General features: G+C 41.9%; 2 protein-coding genes across 3 annotated transcripts in view; one reads left to right on the top strand and one right to left on the bottom strand.

Annotated features, from left to right (window-relative positions):
- LOC131470196 (peroxisomal membrane protein 11A-like) overlaps nt 1–21,209 on the top strand; it is a 73,155-nt gene that overhangs the window by 17,897 nt on the left and 34,049 nt on the right. The window lies entirely within an intron of this gene.
- LOC131470194 (RNA polymerase II elongation factor ELL) overlaps nt 1–21,209 on the bottom strand; it is a 33,070-nt gene that overhangs the window by 10,508 nt on the left and 1,353 nt on the right. The window contains exons 2-5 of the mRNA XM_058645851.1: nt 18,345–18,392; nt 4,425–4,552; nt 3,088–3,242; nt 503–744 (exon numbers count right to left, since the gene is read on the bottom strand). Of these exons, the coding sequence (XP_058501834.1) occupies nt 503–744; nt 3,088–3,242; nt 4,425–4,552; nt 18,345–18,392 (573 nt within the window). The remainder of the gene's footprint in view (nt 1–502; nt 745–3,087; nt 3,243–4,424; nt 4,553–18,344; nt 18,393–21,209) is intronic.

The following is a 21,209-nucleotide window of genomic DNA, read 5'->3' as shown; positions in this document are numbered from 1 at the left end:
TTACAGAGAAACAGAGGTTTGGCTGCTGCACAGCAGACGGCTGGACACTATTTATACATTACAACATAGCAAGTGAGCGGGACTCAATGATTGTTGAAGCTTAAACCATTTTTCCTGATATCAAGTCATGCTAAAGAGCTGTTTTTGCTCACATGGAAGATTCTTTAACATGACAATATTTCATTTGAGCTGCAGTTGTAGTTGTGTTTACTGTAATGTATTTATAGAGGTGTGTCCACCTCTAAGACACTAGGTGCTAGGTGACGATATGTCCCCTTTCTGCTTTTTTGTATTAAGTGGTTTCCGGTTTGCGTGAGAGCTAGTTGTTAGCGCGTGAAACACCATTTCATCTTAGAATTTGCCGTGTTTTTTCTCTTGTTGTCTTCTTATCTTATTATTTCTACATGTACTTTTAAAAATCCAGTTTTAGTCTGACTAACACAATCATTTTCTTTCCCAAAGTTACGTAATACACATAGTGGCAATGTGCCAGATGTCTCACCTCATCTAGAACGGAGGTCAGGTCAGTCTTGTCCTTTGGACTGGCCCGCTCCCTCTCCAACCACAGTAGCAGCTCAGGTTTCCTGTAGGGCTTTAAGGCCAGGAGATGAATGATGCGGTCCCTCAGGGGCCGGTGCGCAACAGGGCTGGGAATCAGGCTCCTCTTGTTGTTGGGCGAGTGTTTGCTGCTGCAATCTGAGCCCGATACTAGACCCTGCTTCCTCTGGACCTTCACACACTTACCTGGATAAAAACAAGCGACACACCGATGAGTTTCAACATGACTTGTGTGGAAGGTGATGAGGGCAGGTTCCTGCGCTCCGTGACGGTTAATCACAAAGTTATCACAGCAGAAATCAAAAGCAGATTCCGATTGGCGGGACAGTTGCTACCCAACATAAACCTAGAGGAGCAAAGCGATTATAACTGATCTGATAACAGGATTCACATATGATGACAGTATCCAATAACAGCGCAGCCTGTGTACCGTACCTAATCCAGTCCTCAGGACAGTCAAATCATGCTGATTATGAAAAACGGCTCCACACGCAAGAGCTAACCGTGCACATTTTATTTTCCCTACATCTCTCTATTGTTGTGCAATCGCCTTCATGCAAACACAACAGTTGCAGTATGTGCAGCACTTACAGTAAGATCTAAAAACAGTGCACACATGTGCAGTAAATACTTTGAACCTGGTATTATGCTTACATAAAGAGGGCCAGGGTTCTGCAAGAGGAAAACAGTGAACAGGGTTGACAGTAGGGTTACAGCCTGCTGCTGAGTAAACAGTTGAGAATGGAAACTCAACCAGCTAACACAGAGAAGCCCTTTCTCTCCGTCGAAGCACTAATTCACTCGGCCCTGCACAGGCAGTAACTATAGATATCTGCACAGCATAATCTCATTACGACTCTAAGCTTTACTTTTGAGGTTGCTATAGGTCAAACACTGGCAGCACTTTCACGCAGACAACACAGCAGACTCATGTGTGTCTACGGCATTTTATGGTACGGTAATACTCTTAAAACTTTACGTCTATGTTCAACTGCAGATAAGTCGCTTTAAATCTGCCCTGCAGAGAATAGTAGTCTTGCATGAGCTTGTCGTGAACAAGGACATGAAGATTTTTAAGCAAGTATCCTTCCTGCACTAAAAAACTTGTACTGCCACATTTCAAACAAGCCGTAACTAGAGCCATTGTATGACGGTAATAAATTAAAAGTAGCTTGAAGGAAGTTTGGACTCAAAGTTAATTCTAATTATACTTCACGTAGTTACTGTAATATCTCACTTACAGCAACTGTTGCGCTTTACAGTAATGTGTGTTTATTTAATGGCAGTGACCAAACATGAAAAAAGACAATGATTTTCAATGACGTCGCAATGTGATGGAGCAAAAAACAATTATGACTCAAGAGAATTCAATTCCAGGCAGGTTGTAAAACACCTGGTGACCATGGACTGCTGCTGCTGCTTTTCCACCGAATGCAATCAAACACTAAATCATGCACTGTTATCTACATTAAGGGCATTTTTCCACTCTGAGACCTGTAATTGCAGGTTTTCTGGTGTGCTGAGTACCATAACAACAACTGTGTGCTTTTCATTGCATGTCACACACACACACACACACAACGATCCATAACCCATTAATTTTCGAGAGAAGTGAAAGGCGGCTTGTGAATAATGTTAAGTTAAATGGGACATCTCATGTCAGCTCATGCCTTTGCCATGATTTGTTAGACACATGTGTTACAGATATGTTAAATGCATCACGTGAAAGCCTCTCAGAGACTCCCCCCTCTACATGCTCGTAACAGCTGGCTACTGCAATTATGCTAAACGTTATGTTGCGGCGTTGGACGACATGGCATGTTTCCATCCTTTAAATGTTCTACACAAGCGTTAAAACTCGTGAGACTTGTAAATATCATGAAGCCTCATCATCTATAGAGATGGAGCATGGTCAATTCATTTGACAGTGACACTAAAACCAAGGCTTTTGCACGGCAAGCAATGCTAAGGGTGATACCACATTACATTACATGTCATTCAGCAGACGCTTTTATCCAAAGCGACTTACAATAAGTGCATTTAAACATCTGAGTACAAACAAGAGCTAGAAGTAAGTAAGAGCTGTATAAGCAAGTGTTGTATGGTTGTATAAGCGGCGGAAGATTATTATTTTTCAGTGCAATTAAACATTAGATAAAACATCAGTGAGAGACTTGATAGGGCACACTTCTGGCAAACTCAATCACATTAATGATGTCGGCAGGCAAGCTGGCACAGAGCCTGAGCAATCTGGTCAAAATGAAAGGAAAATTACAAGAAAGAGACGCGTCCCGCACACATGAATAATGGCAGCCCAGCACTTTGATTAATTATGTGATAACTTCCACACCATATGGCAATTATCAGCAGGATGACATGGTGAGAGGCAACGCTTTAGAAGGTTTACGGGTAAATGAAAAATCTGCCGTTTATCTGTCCTTGATGCCTACGTGCTTTGAAGGCTGCCATGCAAAACTGAGGCTTGGAAATACAACAGTATGTCATTACAGCCATTAGGCGAAAGCTTACTTGGGCCCGGTTTGATCTCAATTGCTGAGCGGCTCCAGATGTCCTTCTCCACCTGAGACATGCGCTCCCTGGTTGTCTGGTAGGAGTCGTCTGTGGCACACACCGTGATCTTGTCCTGAATGCTGCCCTGGCCCTCCAGGTGATCCCTGCCCTCCCTGTGTGTGGAGTAAGCAAGAAGACTTTGAACTTTCAACTCAATTAGGTAACATTTTGTTAAACCATTCCATGCATAGTTATGTGAAGCTACTGTTGCAGCTCGACTACGCCTCTTAGTTGGACTATTGTCCTTGACCCAGTTTGCAAGCACTAGCGGGGAATCAATTTATTGAATAAAGTGTGTCTGCCTCTGCTACTACACTAGAGAGTATTCCCACCGAGCGGTTTGGTAAAGTACGGTACATATTGTTTTGCGTTTCCATTAGGAAGAGTACCAAAATAACTGTCCCCAACCATTCCATTCTTTGGTACCCTTCCCTTGGGGTACCAGAGTACCAGACTCCCTTGCGATCGATGTAAATATCCCATTGAAGTTGGAAGACGATCTTCCCATGGAAGATGTTTTACTGTTAAGATCTGTTACAACTCAAACGACAACAACGTTAGCTGCCGGCTAGACGTTAGCATGTCGAGCTAACATCATCTCATGTGTCTTTCTACCATCTGTAAACCATGTTTTTTTTACCGGCTTCTTTTATTATTTCCGGGTCAAAGCCGTGGGTGTAGGGAACTGTTGGGCATGAGCAGAGCACCTGGGCCTGCTTGAGTCTGACTGAACATGAACATGCAAAAGTAATCCGACTCGCACTTGCATTATCTGGGTGTGTTGGTCCGACTTTGAGTTAGTCAACATCTCAGAGTTTCACTTTACATGAAGTATAAAAGCCTGGTTTTAGTTGGAGTAACACAATAATATCTTTTGTTTTCTGACATTATGTAAAAAGTACTGAATGATAAACCCTGACTACTAGGACTTGTGATTGCGTGCGATTACTTGTCCTGTTCCACTAAGCTTAATTCTTATCAATAAGTGTGCAGTTATTTTTTTTTTTTACAAATAAAGTGGTGCAAATGTGACTCTCTAACCATCTCCCATAGCCGCGGACACTGTCTCTCTGTTCTCAATTATTACAGGTCACACCTCGTAGGTCAGTCATAACATTACTGCGTTTGGGTGTTATTGTAGTGTTGCTTGTACATAGTCTGACGAGTGATGCTGTCGCCTGTTGTATGAAAAGAGAGGCCAGTGTTCAGTGAGAGCGTGTGGTTTCAGTCTCACACCAAATTTACTACATATTCCATTTGGACTGTGGAAAGACTTGAGTGTGCTGCTTGCTTACCCCGAGACATACTGGTGAATGCAGTCAAAGCTGGACTGAGGCTTGTCTTTGCTGTCGCTGGACAGGTAGAAGGAGAAGACTCTCAATCCATCGGGAGACTCTGGGGTCGGTGCTGGGATCTTTATATACTGTCAAACACAAACACAGGGATTATGAAATTAGAGGAAGAAGGAAGTAAAACATCTTCAAGTCATTTGTTTGTGTTTACAAAACCCAAGTAGATGCAAGTTTGTGAACTTGTACTTTTCTATGGTGCAGTTTTGTATCTGCTAGCATTGCCAATTTGAGTGATATGTTAAAAGTGAGTGATTATACAACACCATGTTTGTTTAACTGTGTAATTACTTTAAAATCCAAATGTTTTTGGTCTTTGAAGCCTTAGAATACGACTTTTTTTACACATTTGAGGCAAGGGCCTTGCTTTATGGAGGCTGCCATCTTCAGCCACCAAGTTTCTACAGCAGAGCAAAGAAGAACATCATTGTGCAGCATTATGTTTGGCATGCAAAGGCCACCGTAGTTTATTGACAGGGTTTAGCAATGGGAGGGATTAACAATCCCTTGTTGCAAATTCTTTCAAACTGGACCTTTATGTAATAATTGGATTTTACTCTCACCTGAAAGTGAAACAAAAAAAATCTATATCAGCAACTTTTATAGAAACTAATGTTGAACAATGTTGAATTGCTGTTTGTTTTGGTTAGTTTTTAATCACTTTTATGAGAACCTCTTCTGTCAAAGACTGTCCGTGTCTCTGTAGCAACAAACAAGACAACAAGGTGAAGTCTACATCGGCCAGAAACCTGTTACGTAAAATGACCCAAAAACCTACTTCCACTAAAAGGACAGTTCAACATTGAAAATCACTATCAGGTAATGTGTGCCTTTAAAAGCCATTTGTTAGCTGCTGTCCTTTTCACTGCCCGCAGCTGTGTTTCAGACTGAAAATGGAGTTAAATTTTGTCACCAGAATGTCCTAGATTTTCCCGAACCCCAATTATTATCCCCTATCCGTCATGAGCATGAGTATGTGCTTAATGATGAGTAACACTTGATGTGAGAATCCTGCAACAGCTCTTTTTTTGTCCTCTTTTTATAGCAGGCTTGTGTCACCACCTCAGGCCAAAGCGTGTTTAAGCACAGGTCTGAAGAAGCCAAACGTCAGTGAGATGGAGCTGAAGCTGTCTCTTTAGTTATCGGTCATAAGTGATTGATTATAAATCGACCGGCTGAGAGTGCTGTGCTGCGGGCCGATGTGGCAGGCAGGGCTATAGCTGTCACAAATGCCCAGTCATGCAGCAAAGCCATAAGCAGTTTTTTTTTGCAGCATGGGGCCAATGAACAACTCCCCAAAACCCCCTCCTCCTCTCCTAAACCCCAACGCATGCCGTTCACCCTCCCCCCGTCAGCCTCCAGCTTTTCTTCATGTGCACAAGCCCATCCGTGTCAACATAAAGCACAAAGCAGCACACAAGGCCATGGATACTTGAGGAACACAGCTGACCATTAATTCTGCCCTATTTATGTCTGACCGTTCACATGGAGTGGTAAAGCGGAGTCATGCATATGTCTGCTCCGGGTTGGTTTTTTTTACGCTAATTAGGAGCGATCAATCAAAAAAGCATCAGCGTGAGCACGGACAAGAGGCGAGCCGTGCCCTCAAGACCTATTACTTTATTTTTGAGCAGACGCCACTTTGACCAAAATTATAAGAAACCAGTCACCCAAAAGCGACGTGCTGAGGAAGCGCGTTTGGATTTGTTTCTTAAATTAAAGTGCTCAACTAAAGGAGAATGACTATGCAATACAATGAGAGTGCTCATTTAAACATTAGCATTGCAATAGCGCCACCACGTCTCCTGCTTCTGTCCATGGCAGCACTACAAGCCCCCTCTGGCCATGCATTATTTGTGCCTGTCACCCCGATCCATGCCACCATGCACACTTCACATTCACATTCTAATCGATGTCACTCAGGTCAGACTTTTCAGAGGTTGCCCCCGTTTTATTCACAGCTTCCCTCTCCAGCTTTATAACCATATGTCATTTAACCCATTAACTCACAGTTCCTGACTCCCAACCGTCTAAACTTGGGATCACAACACACACAGACCCCCAAGTGTTGCACAAGCTGTAGCTAGTTAGTGAGGTAGATAAGCTTAAAGGAATACTTCACTGATATGCATTTAGCTTTATATTACTAGACTAGGTGTAGTATTTTTGAAAAATTGTGCTTCCCAGCCTCAGTTTCCCCTGAGTGGAGAAATATCTTCATTTCTTTTTTTGTAAACAGTGTCCGCCATCTTTGCTAACAGTTATGCTAACAGGACCAAGTGTCACTGGTGGGCACATAACAAAGAAAAGAATGGATATTTCAAACTGAGGTTGGGAAGCACAATTTTTCAGAAATACTACCCCTATTGTAGTAATACAAAGCTAAATGCAAATCGGTGAAGTATTAATTTAACTTACCACAAAGAATAAAAACAAGGGAGGAAAAACTAACCTGGCTCAAAGTAGCTAGCAAAACCAACATTTCTCTTATTACTAGGGGTGGGTCAATATATCGATTTGCTGATATATCGTCGTCCTGCCTCATGCAATATGCTAACTGATACGCCAGAGCAAATATCGTTATTTTAATGAACAAATTAAGGTGCTATAAAGTAAACAGTTCTTGCCAGTTTCCCCCGCCAGGTGTTACTACTTCATGTCTCCTCACGGCGGTGCTGTTCAAATGAATGAGGATAACTTGGGTGGAAGTTACCTGGCTGAAGAAGAGGAAGTTTACAGCGGGATAATGGTGGAGAAAGCTACGTTAATGTTGTGAGACACCCTGCAATTGTTTTCTTCAGTCTGACAGATATCGTGATGTATCGCTATATGATTGTCTTGCAATCTGTCGATTATCACAGAATCGCTGTATCATGATATTATTGGTATCGTGGACCATGTACCCTGTGGTTCCCACCCCTACTAATTACTATAATATTTTCATAAAGAATTTGATTAAATATCCATGCAAACATAGTCGTTTTATAACTCAGCCACTAGTCCAGTGTTACAGAACAGAGCATTGATGGGTAGAAGTCAATACAACAGAGCAGTCAAGTCAGCATGTTAATTTAACAGTAACTTATGATATACACTGGTCAAATGAATAAGGCAAAGGCAAAGGTTTGCTCATCATGTCTTTCTGTTATGATAAACGTGGCAAAACCATATTTATGTAAAATGTGCAAACATAAGTGAAGCATTGGGACGTTGAGTTACAATCTGTTTCTAAATTACATCATTTTTTCTTTTTACTTCCGTTGGAGAATCTTGTCTCACTCTTGCTTATCAAGTCACCGACTGACAATGCCATCACTTTGTATCTTCACCACTTCAGGAAACATCCAAGATCACATTACATGCTCATTCAGTGACATTTATTGCAGACAGCCAAGAACGAACTGAAACGAACAAACTGAACAGCCAGAACAGTCAGTTTTACTCCAGGTGACTAGATTGATTTAAAACAGTGAGTCACCATCGCAGCCAATTTGGTCCCAAATTAACTGTGTTTAGTTTGTGACTCAATGTGTGCTAACAGGACAAAGATCCGGAAACTGCTGTCAATCAAGTGAGTGTAGATTTACATGGAAATGCTGAGTCATGGTCATCTACATATGGAGCTTTGGTCTGATCCCCCTGAGGCTCCTGATGCGAGTATTGTGTTTTGCTGTTTAGTCATTTTTTTTTTAGGCAGAGGAAGCTTAACAATCTAAAGAGGTCACATGCAGGAAGTGACATTATATATCTTCAAGGTATCAATATTAGTGTGTACATTACAATTAATATCCATGCAGTATTAATCATTTCCTGGTTTTGTGGTGCAGAATAGACTAACTCATTTGATGAATAACTTAACTACTTCTGATGAATTCTCACAAAACTTATATCAGTAACTTTAGTGTTTTATGGTGTGTAATTTAAATTTCCAATTCATACGCGGATAACTATTAAATTTGCACGAGGGGCAGAATTCATTAAGTTCCTTATGCTCTGTAGATTTTTTTTAATTATGACTGTGTCCATTATTTCCTGTGATGACTAATAAGACAGAGGCTTAATGTGGTATTATTATAATTATTACAGTGTACTGTTGCCATTACCGTAATGAAATTGATAAGCTTCATAAATGCACAGCAGTGAGAGGAGAGCTGGCGTGCCACGAATTATTGTGTTAGTTCAATGAAAATCAAACTTTTAAAATGTGCGAAAACATGTGACTGACTGAATATGTACAAAATCAAATTTCTTAAAGTCAGACTAACGAGTTTATGAGTCTAAATAACTATTGCATGTATACGTTAGACTGGTGTCAGACAGGTCTAGATGCTCTGTGCGTTTCCCATTAAATGGTATATACAATGGTAAATGGTCTGTATTTATATAGTGCTTTCCTAGTCTTGATGACCACTCGTATCCATTCACACACCGCCGGCACAGCTGTCAGCAGCAACATGGGGTTAAGTCTCTTGCCCAAGGACACATTGGCATGTAGACTAGTGGAGCCAGGAATCAAACCCAGAACCTTTGAGTTGAAAGACAACTCCACTGTACCACTGAGGTACCACTATCAAGCTTTAACGCAAGAAGTAACAGAATAAGCTGCTACACGGACGACAACAGAGAGAAAAAAATGGTGATATCCAGAACCAGGGCATCTTTATTGTCTTATCCACACAGAAACAGAACTTTCCCTTTACGATCTTTTTCTTTTTGTTCCAAAAAAACCACAACAGTGTTTCCGAGACATTCCTTCATACACACAAAACCCCTCAATACAACTCTAAACGTTGTAATATAAGGCCTGTATGTGGCGCTACCACGGAAATTACCACAGGCCCATTTTCCCAAAAGCATTTTATGGCTCCCAAAATGCCAGTACCATGTGGATAAGAAGCCGATATGACACAAAGCTTTGTGGATTCTCCTAAACTCATTCTGGTGTGTACAGGCCCTTCAGACTGACGACTAGCTCAAAGAATCTTGAAGTCAACGGATGGTACAAAGACACCAAAAGACACACGCAAAACTGTAGCGTGACTTCACAGTGCATGGAAACACAGTGAGTCAGAGCGACCAAATGGCATCAGAACAGCGATCCTTAGCACCTTGTCAGTGCGGCCCCCCCATGGAGCCCACAGGCTGATGGAATAACTGCCTCTGTGGCCTTGGCCCAGCCACATCTGCTACTCCCAGCCAGGCCTCCTGTGTTTGGGAGATGTCAAATACTTTCAAGCTGTTGTAAGGTGTGAACTGGACTGGAACAGAACATCTCAGCAGGGCACTCGGCATTTGAACGACTACAACGGGCACTATTTGTGATGTTCCTGCATGATTTCCCTAAGCGTGTTTAAAGTGTTCATCCCTGATGAGGTTAAATACTGTTCTTTGCCCTGTTATTTAGTGAGGAAGGAAGAAATTCTTTACAAAAGAAATCTATTTGTTCCTTGATCCTGTTGGCTTCTTTTTTTCCAGCTTTCCCAGCAGATGTTGGGAACGCTGAGGGGATAGTTTCTCTCCAACTCTTTCTGTCTTTGCGCTGCAGATGAAGGCGAGAAGGCAGGGTTCCCAGCTCTGGTATTTGGCATGGCAGCACTGCTATGGACGCAGGCGCCTGGATATGTGATTTACTCTGAAGTCTTTGCCTCCTGGCCCTGTCTCTACAGACACTAGTTACCATTGTCTTCTCATCTTAGCCTACTCAGCCATAGCTGCTCTACGAGCCGCCCGTCTTTTGTTCTTGCTTCTTCCCCCACAAAGCTGAGTGCAGTGGCCTGTCGGTCTGCCTGGATTATTCATGAACAGCAGGGACGTGTGGCTGTGTGTTGTTGGGGGGTAAAGCAAGGAATGGGGGTTTGGGTGTGTGTGTATTAAAGGGGAGGGGGCAGGGGGGCGGTCAGCTGTGGCTCCCAGTGGAGCCAGTAGATGAGGGATTGTCCTAAATAGTCTTCCTGTAGGAATGTGCAACTCAGGAGAGAAGAGGGGGTAGGAGGATCCTGATGAGAGCAAGTGTAATTGTTCCTGATTCACTCATTTATTTAGGTCAATGTATTAGGGCAGATTTGATACTTGACATAACAGATTCTACAAGTACAGTGTCGGATGCTGTCAAGTGGTTGGAAGTAGAAGGGAGCGCAAGGGTCAGGTCCATTTGTCCCACTCTTTGTCCTACCGCTTTGCACACTCTGAGCCACGATTCCACTGTGACTCATTTGTTAAAAACAAAGCACGTGACATCACCTCTCATGGTTTAAATCATGCTTTCAGCGTGAGCCTGGATGTGTGTGTGTGTGTGGTAGTTCCTGTGCTCGAGGTTCTATTCATTGAGGGGGGTTGGTAAAGACAGGAATGGGAAAAGATGGGGGGTGGGGACTGACAGGAGTAAGTGTGGGGATATGGGGATGGGCAACTGTGGAGGATCCCCCAAGGTACTGCCTCTTATGCCAAGCAGAATCAGTCCTTTTCCCCCAAGAAGCTGTGGCTAATCTGTCAACCTTAACAAACACTCATTCCTTTCACCCCAAACACCCCACCCCTCTTTCCTGTAAGTGCCTTCCTCTTTATACACAGAGGGACGGGGACTAAAAGACGACCATTGTAAATACATCTCCTCTTGCTGTCTCTTGTGCTTCTGTTTTGTATTTTTTTTTTTCAATTAACGTTTTTAAAATGTTGCATCAATTGTTGTCTTAGATTATCAGTCGCTGTCAGTGTGTTTACATGCATTCAAAGTCTGATTCTAGTCAGACTAAGATAATAATTTGGTTTTCTTAATGTCAGAGAAACACGTTAGTCCGACTAAAATCGAACTAGTCTTAGTCGGACTAACATACCTGGGTAATGCGATACATAGTTCTGTGTATGAACCAGAATTTCCTCCCCGGTCTTTGACCCAGAATTGGAAAGAGGCGACGTATTAACTGCGTCTTTCATGTGACAACACAACAACCACAAGTTCACTGTTGGTTTTCTGTGATGTAAAGTTCAACAGGAAACTGATTCAATACAGTAGCTAATAGAGAAATACAGCGCAATAAATACAATTTTCTCCTCCGCATTGCCTGTCTTAGTCGGACTATGACCTTAGCTTGACTAAACAGAGTGTGACATATTTTAAACAATAAATGTTTTTAGTATCATTTAATGTAAAATAGGGTGTTCTGAATTATGTTTAACTCTGGACCATTTAAAAAAACAAAAAAAACACACATTTTCCTTATTTAACTTTGTGGTAGGCTGCTGTGCTCCTTCGCACTTAGATTGTCTCAGACTGTGTTTTGCTGTAAGGATGCTCCCTATTGTTCTTTTTTTTTTTTTAATTTCATAATTTGCAATTGATGGTGTCAGTGTTTGGAAGTTCCCTTTGTACTTTGCTGTACTTGGCCCTTGTTGTCGGCCCTCAGATGCACCAACGCCAGGAATAGGTTTTTGTTGATACCTCTCCGTTTCACTGTGGCAACCCCCAAAAACCACTTGGAACGCTGCACGCTGTTCCCCACTACTGGACGTTTCTCTCCATGCAAGCACGCATTCTGTAATCCTTTAACAATTCACAGATTGTGTGTTGGAAAATATGTCCGAGCCTGATTATCTTGGAGGCAAACCTGGAGAGAGAGGAGGAAAATCCATTGCAGCCCCACTCAGATGAGACGTACAAAATGAGGTTGCATAAGCACATTTGTTGTTCGAGGAAAAAAAGGACGGGAACTATTGATTAGGTGTTTTTTTATATACATATATTGCATATGTGCAGTATTGGCTGCGTCGTTGATGAAAACAAACGCGGTCGTTCGGTAAATATAGACTTTCCAAATCTGCCATCATGCTTGTTAAATCTCAAAACATCCTGATACATTGGGATTCATCGCAGGGGGAAACATAAAGACAGCTGTTGTTAAAATAGAGTAACGAAAATAATGTCCTTTTTTATCCAGAGTGCATCTTCGAACTCTATTCTAATAAGGATTACATAACCATGGCAAATCACCATGTCTTGAGGTTAAACAGTAGCTCTGTCTTTGCTGTGGGTTTAATGCTCTGGGGCTCAGTCTTTAAAGGCTCCTCACACACACACACACACACACACACACGAACACTGCCAGTACTGTCTACGTTGTTCATATCCTGTTGTTCTGCATTTTTAAGTCCAAGAGAAGAAACTGTTTGCGATAACAGCTCCTCAGAGTTTCCCTCAGAGCCGACACCGAGGCAAATGTTAGTATGAACTCTGTCCAGAGTGAATCAACAGTTGTTTCTCATGTAAAGATTTATTAGATGCAATTTCAAGGTCAGTGTTCCTTACTTTAAAGCTGCAGTTTGTAAACCTTTGGTGACCTGATTGAGGGAGCATTTGTGTGTATACAGCAGTAGCGCAGGGGCAATAAGGGTCCTGTCAAAACTGCTGTTGTTTCCAGAAGGTTGAATTCACTTCTGAAACTTTTCGTAGACACTTTTTTTGTGTGTTTTTAGTCCATACTCCAACCTGTCTGCTTAACACGCTGTGTAGCACGTAAGGTATGGTTGCCAGGCAACAAAAAGATTGACACCTGTCTCTACAACGCCGCTATATTGAGATGAGCTTAATCAGCATTGTGGGTTATTTGACGAAGGGTAAACTGTTTGGTTTGATCAGAAGGCTTAATTATCTAATAACATCACTGGGGATATGGGATTATTATCGAGCTATAATAAATGACAACTACAACAAGAGTGCACAACTTGGTAAATATGCTTGACTGCGACTAGAAAATTCACATTTTCACGTCACTCTGCCCGCCCCAATTTTGTGCCATTGACGTCTGATCTTTTACAGCACTCCTGTGACCATAAAATACTCGTAAAAAGCTCCCACGGTCGCCATGGCATCCTTCAAGATCCCCTGTGTGAAGCTGAAAAACACAATAATGACAGAGGAGCTAACTAAAGATTCGTCTGAAACCATAGGGATCCCATGAGGCTTCTCCCGAAAATACACCGTATGATCTTAAAAAAAAAATCCGAAAGGCCCGAGCGCCTCTGCGTAAACACAGTGGGCCTCGGCCGAGCGCTGAACACACAGACTTTGCCTTGCTTAACACATCTGGATGAATGGAGTGGCGTGTGCCCTTTCAGAAACACGTGGGACAACGCTCCCTCTCGCTGCTGTGCCACTGGGAGAGGACAGCTCTCCAACCGCATTCCTGATATTGTTATTCTAATTAGCTTCCAGAAAAAAAAAGAAAAGAAAGGGGGAAGAAAATGATGTGTGCATGCACAGACACACATCCACGGAGCAAAAGACTTATTTATAGTGTGTGAGCGGGAGGTGAAAGTGGTGGTGGTGGTGGTGTAGGTGGGGGGTTGTGTACAGTTAGAGCAGCCTTGTGTGGGGTAGAGGCCCTGATGCCTCTCAGCCAAGACACGGGGTGAAATGGCACAATAATCAAGAGCCGGGGGGAGAGGGAGCTGAAAGGAAGCTGAGCATTCACACACAGTCGTCATGAGCATGTCTCAAAGAGAAGCACACTACACTCCCCTCGTCCCAGTGCTGCTGTCGCTGCCTTTATGTGACAGCTGCGCACATAAAAGACAAGTATCATAAACAAAAAAACACACAAAAAAAACAATTACACTGGAAACTGCAGTTTAACATTTATGGACTGAGAAAGGAACGGGAGCCGATTTCACACCTGACGCAGCAAAACATACAGCGTTCAAAGCTAACGTCCAGATTTACTACGACAATAACACAATGACTGTGTTTGTGATACGAGAAATGTTGAACCATGCAATAAATAAAAGACCACGCCAGGGTTCCTTTCTTGATAACTTATTATAGATCATGCCAAAAGGCAGAGAGGTAGGAAATGAAGCACTTTGTCACAGAGCTGTTTAAACACACACACACCTGAGCCACATTTTCAAACCATGAAATGATCATTTTAAACCAGCACATATTGAAAAAGAAGTAATGTTTAGTCATTTTTTCCCCCTTCCCCCTTTGAATCTGACACTGGTACATAGAATAAAAGAACTATACCTGAACAGAATCTGAGAGAGTAGCAATAATGTTTTAATGTTTAATGTTTTGCACAATATTAGCTGTAAAAAAAAAAGAAAAAAAAAAAAGGTTATATAATATAAATGTGTTTGTCCTATTTGACCCATCTCAAAGTGCATGTAAAACAATACAAAAGAAGAACGATCAATGCTTTTAAACCTATCAGGCTATGCAGAGTGCTGCATGCATTCATCAGTTCTACAGTAGGAATGACAGAATGAATGAATGAATCTCTGAGGGACAGTAAAATATATTGCTTCTCAGTGTTTCTGGTGGGACCACAGGCTGCGCCCCCCCCCCATATGAATAGGTCGGCACTAAGATGTGAAATTCCAGGCCATTCCAGGACTTTTCCTTTTAGAGACTCACGTGTTAAACAAGGCTATGCTGTAGTATATATGCCAGGCCTGTATGTGGCACTGTAATGGTTACATGACGTGTTTATGTGGCGCTACTATGGACTGTCTTCAAAGGAAAGTTTCACTGCATGTATGGATTTCTGACTTTTTAACAAATCATCACGTGTTAAAATGCAACACAGTGGAAAATCACCAAGAAAAATGTGATGTTTACATCCACAAAATTTCATTCTAATGTCAGTATTAGTGTTAACTATTGCAATTCCCAATATAAATCGTGCCAAATATGGGCATAATGTCAAAGTCAATGACTAGTTTCCCTGCCATTTCTGGAAAAACATACTATGTTGAACAGATGAATTAGCAATTTCCTAGAGTTTTGTATGTTTCAATTTAATTTTCGGCAGCTTAATTACAACCTATGCACACAAATATCTGCCAATATCTTGAGGGACCACAACAGATTTCCTGTGATTCCTGGGAATGACTGGTCGTTATCTCCTCTGGGGATTTCAAATGAATAAAGTATGAAAATGTCTGCTCAGCTTTGAGTTTTTACAAGAAAATACTTCTCTCTCCTGCTTTTCTTTCTTTATCATTGCATCACCACTCGTTTTATTTATTCAGCTCCTCATCCTCCTGTTTTTACCAAATAAAAAGAGTAAAATCTTTAGTAGAAATAGTTGGAATTTTGACTGTGTACATCACAGAGCTGCTTTGAACGCTGGTTTCTCAGTGTCTGTGCACAATTATAACTGGCATACTGGCAGACAATACAATTGTAGCACTAAATGCCGCAGGGTCAGGGAGAGAGGCCCAAAAACCTCAGTGTGCTATTTCTCGATAGGAGCCCTGGCCCCCGATACCGCTGAGCCCTGGAGCCGTGCCAGGACAGTGATTTGAAGAATTCCTCTGGTTTCCGTGGCCCTTGAAGTGCCCTCTTTACATGCGATGTGACTAAAAAAACCCACAGCGAGAAGAGAGATCACAGAGAGGCAGTCGCAGCTTGTGCAGTCGCAGCTCTACAGCTGGCAACTGTCAACGGACACGGGACCTTCCTCACATGACCTCTTGAACCGTGTGCTGCGTTTTGGGGAAGGGATGAGCTCCGGGCAAGCACTTGTTTCAGCGAATAAAGAAAAATAGGGGAACCGCATCCACGCCTGTGATGCTGTAACCCTCCGACCTAGAGACACAGATACTGGTTATCCTCTCGTCTGTTATATGCCAGACTGCCATGTTCACCAACATCCTCCCCCCACTAACGGCTTAATCTGGCTTCCCCCACCACCAGTGGTTGCAGCTACCTCATTAATGCCCAATCGTCCAGCTCTGGGACTCTTGTCGGCGGGGGGAGGGAGCCCATGTTTGAATTCTGCAAAGCAATTTGAATATGTAATGTGCCGGCTGAGATATTATCACCCAATCCCATTCGATGATTAAAGCACACTTAAATTGCACTCACTTACCATCACTTCATAAGCAGGTTAATCCGCCTCACAGATGTTTCATGACAACATATAGATTATTTCTGCTTTGGACATATTTTTTTTCAAATTTTCCTGGATTAAAAAAAAAAAAAACACGAAAAACCCTGCACCTCCGGTATGAAAACTGTCTTTTAAATCTTTCATGCACAGAGACAACAGGCGTAGATAGACATGAGGGCTCCCTGGGGTTTGCCAGTTCCCCTGTCTCCTCCTCCCCCTCCCTGAACAAAGCTTTCCCAGTTGCGAGCCTGACCCAGTAACCTGGCTAGCAGCCTGAGGGTATAGAGTACCGTGTCTTAGGGCTCGTGTGAGCACACAGTGCCAACATTTGTGTACAGTCCTTTTCGTCAATTTAGTCGGCTCCTGCAGGGATTAGAACAGCTCGTTTTAGACGGGGCCCGGATTGTGTGGTAAACGTGTAGTAGCAGTAGCAATGGCAGGCAGGGTTGGGCTAATCTGGCCTCGACACTGGCGTCTTTCTTTACGTCCGCTCCACAGGAATGTCCCTGTGGGTTTTTGTAGACCATGTACCTGCTTTCTGTATAAACTATGCAATCCAGGATATTTGACAAGACCTAATATTAACTAAGCAAAATCCGTGACACCTTCCCCTCAGGATCTGGGCTCAGGCACAGGGATCCCTGGTTTTTTTTCCCGGTTTTTGTTTGGCATCAGTCACGTTCACTAAAATTCCAATGTTTTCCCCGAAATTGTACAAATGTGTGTCAACAAAAGGTGCTTGGAACACGCTACAGGAGCTTCTCCTGTCAGCTCCATGTTATAATATACATACATACGTTTAAAATTCTGGATAATATCCAAGTGTCTATCAGTCAATCTTTATTAAAAATGGTATCAATCATTTTTCTGTGATAGTAGACGTGTTGTTAACAGCTTCATAGTTAAATAATAGTTCATAAATGGTCTAAAATGACTGAATTGTACTGATATCAGTAGATAATAGTTTATCGTCATTTTGGGGATTTTCGTGCGTATGAAGCCTTTTCTTGAAATGATGCCATGTTCAGTGTCCAGACAGTATTATGGTCTGGGATTGCTTTAGTTGGTCAGGTCTAGGTTCAGCAAATGTCATGTGCTGAGAACAAGTGACTACCAAAATATACGGAATGAGGTCTTTAGTCCAAAATGACAATGCCAGGATTCACTCACTCACTCAACGTCTACCACTTTATCCTCCACATTAGCATTGCCGGGTCTGCTGGGGCCAACCACAGCTGACATAAGGCAAAAGATGGGGTACAACCTTGATAGGTCCCCCAGTCCATCTCAGGGGCCAAAAACAACCATTCACACTCACACCTACGGTCAATTGAAAGTGTCCAATAAACCTCTGAATGGACTATGGAAGCTGGAGTTACTCGTAGAGACCCGGCAAGAGGAGAACATGCAACCTCCACACAGAAAGGCCAAACCATGGTCAAACCATGATTCAAACCAGTGACCTTCTTACTGTGAGGCAACAGTACTAGCCACTACCCCTTTCGTGTGGCCCACTGCCAGTATTCATGGGCTCAAATTGTGAAAGAGCAGTTCAGGGAACATAAGGTGTAATTTTCGCCCATGGATTGTCCACCACAGAGTCCAGACCTTAACACAGGAGTCCAAAAACATGAATGCCGCTGTGGCTTGAACTAAATGTTGTGACATTTTGAAGCATTTTGAAGCGATGCCACGAGGAAAGCATCCAAAACTAAAAGGTAGTCTAAACAAAAAAGTCAAGTGTGTGACTTTGTTTTTCAGTTTGGCCGCTGTATGTGCACAGCAACTCCACCATGTCTGAAAACACTAAACTCATCCTGACATTTGGAAGGTCGACCTCCTCCTCCTCCTCGCGACTCGAGAGTCAAATAGAGACGTGCAGGGGGAGACTGTCACAAGTGCGCTCCACAGCAAATCAGACCCAATTAGAGCATTCAATTTCTGAGGCATTAAGGGAAGAGCATGCAAAACATCTTACCCCCTGGCTCCCCTTGAAGCAAATCGCTGGCTGACTCGATAGCGATGCCTGAGGAAAGAGAGACGGAGAGAAAAGAAGGAACCTGTCATTGATTCAGAAAGAGTGATAATCAAATGGGAAAGTCAAACATTACAAGAGATCATATTAACATTATAAGTTTCCTCATGAAAGGCCAAAACACCACGATGAATAAGTACTATCATATTTCTCTTTATTGTTAAAGACCACACAGGTCAAGTTCTTGTGTCTTTGACCTCGTCCATGGGCCCAAATAAAAGCTAAAGCGGATCCCAGTGGAAAGACTGCACTCGTCTTAAGAACCACAGTGAACCTGGTCCTGTCTTGAAAATCCTTAATAAAGTGTTGGCATGATACCTGGTTACTAGGGAGAGAGTATGATCTGTGATTAGCTGTGCCTGTGACTGATAGCACTCTTAATTTATTATTAATGGTTTGGGGGAAAATATCTCCCCTATCGAGGAGCGTTGCTCTGATTTTGCACATTTAATATTGAATGGAATAATAAATATTACATGATGTCATATAGTGCTGTATGTTTGTGAGGGTTTTTTCAAACACAGCTGTAGGGCTCAATAAAACCTGGATCATGAGAGGGTTTGAGATTAGCATGTAAAAATTGTTTCAGAGAAACAAAATTATTTTCTATGATTAGTTATAATGTGAGAATAAATTCACAGTATTTACTCGAGCTGAAATAACTGGTCAATTTGTGTGCTGCTAATTTTAATTTGTAAGACTCCCTTGATAGAAGGGTGAAAAACTGTAAGAGAACATTTCTCAATGTCAATTAATAATTGACGATATACTCATTACATTAGAATGACATTTTGGGGATTTGAGAATCACTTTTGCTGGTGTTTTTTCACCATTTTGGATTTTTAATGCATATGATGATTTGTTTAAGAATCAGAAATCCACACATGCAGTGAAACGTTCATTTGAAGGGAATGTTTTTGGATAAAAACAGTCTGCATTCATACTAGCGCCACAGAAACACATGCCATGTAACCGTTACAGTGCCACATACAGGCCTGGCATATATACTACAGTCATTTTGGGAAACTTTAAAGGGAAAGTTCTGTTTCCGTAAAAACAAGGCCTTAGTTTCAAAATATCGATTTGGTGACATATCATCGTTCTTCCTCGTGCAATACCATTATCAAAATGTGCCGGGTGGGCGGAAGTTACCTGGCTGAAGAAGAGGGAGTTTACAGAGGGATTATGGCGGAGAAAGATACACTTTTATCCTGCACTAACTTTTCACGATAACATTTTGTTTTCTTCAGTTAGACAGATACCGTGATGTACCGCAATACGTTGATTGTGACAGAATCGTTGTGACGTGATATCCATGGTATCGTGAACCATGTATCGTGTATTGTATTGTGAGGTATCCTGTGATTCACACCCCTAGTTGATAGTTTAGTCTTGGCCAGAAAGTGAAAGAGTCATTATTTTCTCACACTTTACTATTTTGAGATCTTTTTTTGCGTACTGGCACTTTACACGAGTTGCTAATACTTTGTTTCTTTCTATACTTTTTGCCACATTTGTGTCCTGGGGGAACAGCATAATAATGCCAAATATGATTTAATTGTGTGCTTAATTCACTGTTGGAAATGTTAAGGATAATCTATGTGTACATCATGTGAAAATGTCTAGTTTTAAGTTGTTTTTTTACAGACCAAATATTTAAATAAATAGATATTGTGAACATCTTCTGGTATCTTTTATTTAGGGCGGCAATGATTATTGATTACTAAATGAATCGTCAACTATTTTGATAGTCGTTTATTCAGTTTTTTTATAATAATTAAAACAACCTTTCTGATTTTACAACTTCTTAAATGTGAATATTTTCTGATTTCCTTGCTACATATAACAGAGAAATCACTAAAACCTATTAAGACAAAATAAGACATCATATCGAGGCTTGAGAGACACCAATCAACATTTTATGACATTTTATGGACCAAACAAGTTGCAGCTCTACTTTTGACAGAAAATGTGCATAATGTTTTGTAATACTGACAGACGTACAGTACACGCCTCATATGGATAAAGGGGAGAACTGGCACTTATTTTTTTTAAAGTTTTTTTTTTTCTGGTCCAGACTAAAACGCAGTGTTCAAACACAAACTGGGCCAGCGGCATTCTTAAACTATCCCCGATTCCAAAAACACTGCGGTTATGTGGACGGCAGGCGCACCACCCAGAGCTGAATTTATGTGTTTTTACACAATAACCGAGTAATGTGGATGAAAAGTCTCTCTGCACTCGCCGACAACACAAAGCCATGATCGTTTTTAATAGAGACTCTGTGCAGGTTTAAGACTCCTTGCAGGATGAAATCTCACACCACAGTGAGACTCTTTTACAGGGAAACTTTTCTTGCTGTGGCCGTGAAGGGAGCTGTCAGGCCATGTGAGCTCTGAAGTTTACTCTCTCTTCACAGACCAATGAGCTCTGGAGCTGGGCGGGCTTCCAGGCGTGTAAAGGGCAACAAACAATTATACACAAGGGCTGAGCAGCAACTTGCTGAGCCCTGCGGGCCAACTACAGTCTCCACAGACGTTCACACATGTATACAGTGTTGTAATGTAACACAGTACAAATACTTTGTTACTCCACTTAAGTGCAAAACTCATCTACAGTATCTGTACTTTACTTTGTTATTTATATTTCTAGTAACTTTTACCTTTTACTTCACTACATTTCCTCTAGCTATCTTTGTTACTCGTTAAAATCAGAAGAAGAGTTGGTATTATGGTAAGTATGGTAGTAAAGAGCTTTGCTTTACACTACAGAGCTCCCAAGCTCTGGAATAAGTTGCCCTTAACTGTC

The sequence above is a fragment of the Solea solea genome, chromosome 12 (assembly GCF_958295425.1).
Source record: "Solea solea chromosome 12, fSolSol10.1, whole genome shotgun sequence".
NCBI classification, from domain to species: Eukaryota; Metazoa; Chordata; class Actinopteri; order Pleuronectiformes; family Soleidae; genus Solea; species Solea solea.
The sequence above is the reverse complement of the archived record's forward strand: the minus strand, read 5'-3'. Positions and strand labels throughout refer to the sequence as shown.